We start from the raw sequence: 6,820 nt of genomic DNA, 5'->3' as shown, positions 1-6,820 counted from the left end.
GACTATTGGTCATCGGGTGCAATTCCCTTGCCTTTATCGGAGGACTCACCACCTTAACACAGTACAAAATCGAGAAATTCACCACATTGGTACTAAATTGAAATTAAACTAATTTAGACTACTAATGCTTGATATGGAATGCAAAAATGTCTAAATTTTTGCCTAAATGCGGTGTTAGCCTATTTCGGTCTTTTACTCGATAAATCGATATACGCGTCCGTTTAAACTCCAAATTAAATTTTTTTCAGTTTCTATACCTCAATTGCACCCAAATTGACTTAATGTCCCTCAGTGTGGTGCAAATTATCAATCTCGATAGCAAATTACGAAAATACCCCTAGTGGGTAAAAATTTATATTTTTGCTCTGAAAATTCCCATTATTTTTCTAGGCACATAATTCATCATTATTCATCATAATTCCTCAAATAAACATCAAGATCAGCAGCCAATATTCCCCTAGAAAATTCAGCATAATGGGTTTCAATGGGAGAAAATTATATCTCTAGCTTATTTTTGCTATATTTCAATATAACTTAACTAAAATCACTTAATTCAATTAAAATCAACCAAAAATCAAGCTCAAAACTCATCCATGGAGGTTTGGCCAGCATGGGTGTCCATACCCACTTTCTAATTTTGCATGGAAATGAGAAAAAAATGCATGGGTAGTGAAAATCACAAGGAAAATCAATGAAATTTACCTTTTCAATGCTTAATTTCTTGATTTCTCTTGATTTTCCCCAAATTTTCAGGTAGGGTTCTTATTTGTTATTTTCCCCCTTTTCTCCCCTGGTTTGGACAGCTGAAGAAGATGAGAATTCTGGAATTTTTACCTTTTTAAAGGCTAAAATAATATAATATTATTTTATTTATTTTTTTAATGTTTTATTAATTCCTTAAATTCTAGCCATCCATTTGTTTCCAAATTTTCACCATACACTTGTCCCACATATCCATAGCTTAGATAAAATTCTCAGACTTATCCAAAGTCTTGGTGGAGTAATTTTTGAAATTTACACTTTTGCCCCCGTAAAAGTCAAAAATTACATTTTTACCCCAAAAACTGAAAAATTACCTATAGACATATTTTTCATCCCTTATACTCATACCATTCTCCAATTTGTCAAATTTGATCTAAATTCTCTCAAAATCTCAAATTTTGTCCGCGGGTGGTAAAATTACGATTTTGCCCCTACACTCTAGAAATCACTGGAATTAAACTTTTTCGCTACCAAACCCTCAAATTATACTCCAATAAGTCAAATGGGGGAAAAAAAAATTCTTTTCTAAAAATTTCCATTGTGTCCCTAGGTGGCAAATGACCATTTTACCCCTGGACAGTAAAAATTTCGGTTTAACTCCAAATTGATTCTCGAACTCCAAATCACCATATTAAACCATTCTGAGACTTTAATATTCTTAATTTCATTTTAAATTCTCTATTTGATCTAGTTCGAGGCTTAAATTAACTTAATTGTACCATTTGGTACATTGTCGTCTTTTAACGATTTTTCTTTCGGGGCTTTTCAAGTATGCAAGCATATTGTCAATCATATGAATGACATGACAAGTATTTTATAAGGTCGGGCTTCACACATCCTGTTTTGGCATCCTTGGTTAGACACTTGTAAGGATGAAATTAGAGTACAACACTTCACACATAAGACAACATGGTGTGTTAAGTCTAAGGAGTATTTACACAACTGACACATGAGAAGTATTGTATAGACACTTGAGTGTATTACCAAATGCACTTCTCATGGCAAGTCATATTCAGTGAACTTGCTTTCCTAGGCAAGCACTTACATTCTAGTTCCAAGTATCTCTATGCTTCAACCTATGAGATTGGTTACTTACTTCCCAAGTAAGAAACATAGAATATACTAGTCTCTAGGCATCATTGATGCCCAGTCTCAATGATAAATTGACCATGAACATTTAGAGATTATGCTTTGATGCATAAGGATCTCAAGATTGTAACCTATTACAGTTCCCTTGCAAGGCATATTAATCTCATGGACTGCATCCAGTTAGACTTATAACCCATTATAATTAATGTCTTATTGAAGAAAGAAAACCTCTAATCATTCAACATGATTGATATTGTTGCATAATTGGAATCAAGCCTTAACCAATCCCAATTGGTTGTAGGGCTCATCCCAACACACTTATGATCTATGGTCAAGCAGCTAGATGCTATTTAGATTCATTGTCACCCTTTTTGCCTTCATCAAGGAACTAAACCTAATAAAACAAACATTCCTACCCCTCTTTTGACCTTTTCTTTGAAATAAAAGCACCAAGAACCTTACCACATCTCTAATGGTACACCCTTTAAGAAAGGTTGTTGTCTAAGACTGTCACCACATCAATCACGGGTGGATTTATGAATTTTTTTGAGTGATGTCACAACTAAAATAATAATAATTATTAAAAAATATTAATATTTAAATTATAGAAAGAAATTTTTTTTGTCTTTCCATGTAGCATTCAAAATTTTAGTATATAATTTACTTTGACTTAGCATCTTTGATCTCACTCCCTACAAAATTGCAAAAAAATTAATAAATTCATTATCATCATTAATTACATAAAATTCTAACATAAATAGTATAACAAATAAAAATTTTTTAAGATTCAGTAAAAAAGGGGTCTTATGTGATACAACTTGTCATAATGTATGTACGCCCCTATCTAGGATCTTGTCTTCTCTTGCCCTCAATCATCAAAAACTAATCTCTTGGCAAACCCAAAAGGTTCTCAATGAGTCTTATGTCTTTTACCAGTTTAGAGCAGATATATGCCATCAGGTACATTTTGTTCCTCAAGATATCGTAGAACTATCAGTAGAGAACTTAGTCTTTGTTTGGAAAGACAAACTCTACGAAATATATTTATTTTCGTTGTTTGATAATTAACTCTACAAATGTTAGTGTCAAAAATGTAAATTTTAGCACTAAAATAACCAAAATAAAAATTGTTATAAGCTTAAGTGATCTTCCCATAGGTTACTCTGTCATTACTTATAGGATCTTTACGGCTGATGATGTGTTAGAAGGGAATGATACTTTTATCGTCTCATTTTGCATGTTCCATTTAATTTTTACAAAGTTTAAGGAAACAAACTGTTGACTTTAGTTTATTTTATATTGAAATTTTAAAAATTAATTGTAAAATTGATGTTTCATAATTTTGATGTCAAAAAGTAATATATATATATATATATATATGAAAAAATTTTAAAAAAAAGAAAAAAAAGTAAGATAATTAGATGTTAAAAAAATAAAACATAATTTTAAATATAAAATAAATAAATAAATAAAATAAGACGGAAAGAATAATTTCACTACGTTACAATTACACGGAACCACTACATACATTTGACATGATTCTCGCCTCCAATCTCATTAGAGTAACAGCTTTAGAAGTCTCGCAATCAAGAAATAACGGTTACAGGTAGCATTGAGGCTGCTTTTTTATGAAAATGATTTTCTGGTCAAACCTTTTTTTTTTATCATCTAAATTAGTCATATGCCTGTACAAATTACATGTTTTTCCTTCATAATTTAAAATAGTTTTAATTTTAATTTATAAAGAATCAAAGTTTTAGTTGAAGTAATAGTAATTTCATTTAAATTCAAAAAGCTCATAAATTTTAATGTTATTTTAATATTATTGTGGCTCCACTTTTCAATTTCTTTAAATGAATTTCAATTTTGAATCCTTCGTATATTTCTTATAAACTCATTCACTATAATTTATCCAAAAAATGTAATCATTATTTGAAGCTTGACATAGAATAGTAATATTCATGAGTCAAGCTTACTAGACCTCCAATTTTTAAAGCTAAACTCAAGTGCAAGTGGACTCGCCTATTTATATGATATTTTATGATTAAAATGTAAAAATGTATATATTTTATATTAATAATTTAATATTTTAAATAAATTTTAAAATTAAAATTTGTAATAAGAATATATTATTAATTAAGTGATTATATATTCGGGCTGGGTTAGGCCATGCCGAACTCTAATCTCGGGCTGAGCCTACAAGTACAAAACGACCCTAACCTTGCACACCTCTAATGTAGAGGAATACAGATGGAATTATTTGTCCACCTTTTCTTACTCTTGATCAATATAAATAAATAGTATATAAAAATAACAATAATAATTCTTAGCGAAATAAAGTTTTTATTCATTAAAAGTAGAATTATAACAAAATCACCCATAAGAAAGGAGAGATAAATAGTCCATGGAGAAAGAACTATATACCACATTATAATAACATCAGCCACAATAAACCACCATCACATAAAGAACAAGTCAGATGTGACCACCACAAGTTTTGTTAATGAATCTGTAAAGAAGTAAATTTCTCTAAAGATATGAGCAAACTCAAAAATAGTAATACAATTTCTTAATCTATCAATCTCGTTCTCATTTATCCCATGATCTAGAATTGTCTCTGCACACCCAAGACAAAACTATTTTAGAGTTTGACAAGCTACTATATATATATATATATGCAAATGAGTTCCTACAGACATGCATCAAATTAAGACCTTAGATTGAACAATATTTTACAAGATGAAAAGTAGCATAGTTTTGCTCTGTGGTAAGGGCTTCGTTTCATCAGCATGGTTATATATGAAGAATTTAAAAAAGAAAGGGCAGCTTAATTTTGTTGAACAATCGCTTTTCTTTCTCTTATTTCTTGAGAAGGTAAGCATCCACAGACTTGGTAATAGCAGAGACAAGCTCTATGTACTTCTCAGGATCAGGGATATTCTGGTTCTGCTTTTCGTACATCAAAGTCCATTTCACCAAGCTTCCTTGACCATTAGCCGTGACAGTAACAATACCCTTGAAGGTCTTGTAATATTTCGTGATATCACCATCCAATGCGTTGAAAGTGATTGACTTGTTTCGATCATCAATAGACTCTATGGTCTCCGAGACATTCTCAGAAAGTCCTGTAAGGCCAGCAGCCGAGCCCAAGATCATCAGCTAAGGGCTGATTGATGAGTCAATTCAAATAGATTATAAAAAATGGAGATTTCTGTCAAGGTGCTTAATGGATAACAAATACGTCATAACATCTAGAATGAAATATATATATATATATATATTATTGGTTTACCAGCAACATATTTCCATATCCTGACGGAGCCCACAGTCTCCCAGTCACCCTTGACAACTTTAATGTCTGTCACCAGTTCAGGGCAGATTTTCGGCACGAGGTAACACTTTGCGCTTGAAGATATCGTAGACCTTATCAGCAGAGGACTGAATCTCTGATTGGACCTCAAGTTTTGCAATTTGAGCCATTTTTTTGTATGCTAAAGTATGAGAAACTAGAAAATTGGAGGGTAGGTGAACAATAATCTACACCATAAAAGCCTTAGCCTTATACAAAAGGAGAGAGGATCAAAAGAAAGATTCTTCCGTTCCCATGGTTATTACACAATTAATTTGCTACCATTGGCGTCACTACTCACCAAAGCTAATGGATTGGATTCTCCCAATGGTCCACGAAGCCAACTTACCAAAACAGGATGTAACGTTGAAAGGCCTTTATCAAATGCGATTAAAAATCTTGCTGAGTTGAGCCGGATAAAGTCAAAATTGAATAAAAGCTTGCTCAATACTTGTCACCTTCATGTTACCGTCAAGCTTGATGAATTCTTATAGTATTCATGTTCAGTTGTTAGTTGTTTTTTTTTTTTTTGACAAATTATTTTTTTCATATTGAATTAATATATCTATATTGTATTTTTTTAAATCGAAATTTACCAACTTTGATAATATTTTTTTATAATATTGTATGAAATTAAAATTTTTAAAAAATAAGAATTATAAATTTAAAATTTAGAATTTTCAAAACTTTTTTTTTAAATTTCAATTACAAATAAAAGCATATTGAATAATGGTCAAAATTATTTATCTTTAATCGAGAATAAGTGAAAATGAACATTTAAAAATTATGATATAACTAAATTTACAGTTTTAACTATTTTTTATCTCGTAAAATCAATTGTGTCACCCTTTATCTTTCTAATTTCTTTATCAAGTGAACCTGCTGATTTCAACAGGTAGCTAACCCTCTTTTCCAATGCTTATCGATATTAATGTCATCTCATAATACCATCTTCTTTCTTCTCTTTCTTTTCTTTTAATGTTTTTGGTTATTTAATCAACAATTTGTGGTTTTCCACTAAATAGGATTTCAATGCCAAGAAACTAAACAAAATCCAAAACAAAACACTTTGTTTTATACAAATTAGACACTAGGCATATAAGGAAGGACTGTAATTTATTTACTCATGGAAAAATTGACGAGCGAGTGCAAACACCAAATATTGTTCATCAAAAGACTTGATTTTTTAGACTCGATTTTGCTCATCATTGGGGTCATAGGATTTGAGACACAAAGGACCTACTACATTCTAAGCACCATAATCAACTCTGGAAGAAAGGGGAATTGCAAAGAGTTATGAGAGGAGAAATATGGTAAGTATATAAGAGAGGAAGACAACTAAAAAGGAGCAAAAATAGGAAAAAAAATACCCCGTTATATATAAAAAGGAAGAAAAAATAGGAAAAAAATACCACGTTATATATAAAAAGGGAGCAAAAACACAATTGATTCAATGCCTAGTTATACTAAATAAATATAATTAATTTTACAATTACAAAAAATAATCATTATTGTTTTAAGAAGTAGAAGCAAATAGCAGATAAGTGCTTGTTTGGCCTGATTTATTTTTAACTTATCTACTTTTTAAAAGTAGAAGCCGGGTCAGATAATATTTTGTAA

General features: G+C 30.6%; 1 protein-coding gene across 1 annotated transcript; it reads right to left on the bottom strand.

Moving 5' to 3' along the window:
- Positions 1-4,416: 4,416 nt before the first annotated feature.
- On the bottom strand, positions 4,417-5,518 carry LOC18609802 (kirola-like). Its single transcript, XM_088803233.1, has 2 exons — positions 5,224-5,518; positions 4,417-5,010 (listed from the first exon to the last, which is right to left on the bottom strand). Exons 1-2 carry the CDS (start codon positions 5,329-5,331, stop codon positions 4,711-4,713), a joined length of 408 nt encoding a protein of 135 aa, XP_088659359.1. The 5' UTR covers positions 5,332-5,518; the 3' UTR covers positions 4,417-4,710.
- Between the last annotated feature and the right edge of the window lie 1,302 nt (positions 5,519-6,820).

This window comes from Theobroma cacao, chromosome 2 (assembly GCF_053813885.1).
Source record: "Theobroma cacao isolate CCN51 chromosome 2, ASM5381388v1, whole genome shotgun sequence".
Lineage (NCBI taxonomy): Eukaryota > Viridiplantae > Streptophyta > Magnoliopsida > Malvales > Malvaceae > Theobroma > Theobroma cacao.
The sequence above is the reverse complement of the archived record's forward strand: the minus strand, read 5'-3'. Positions and strand labels throughout refer to the sequence as shown.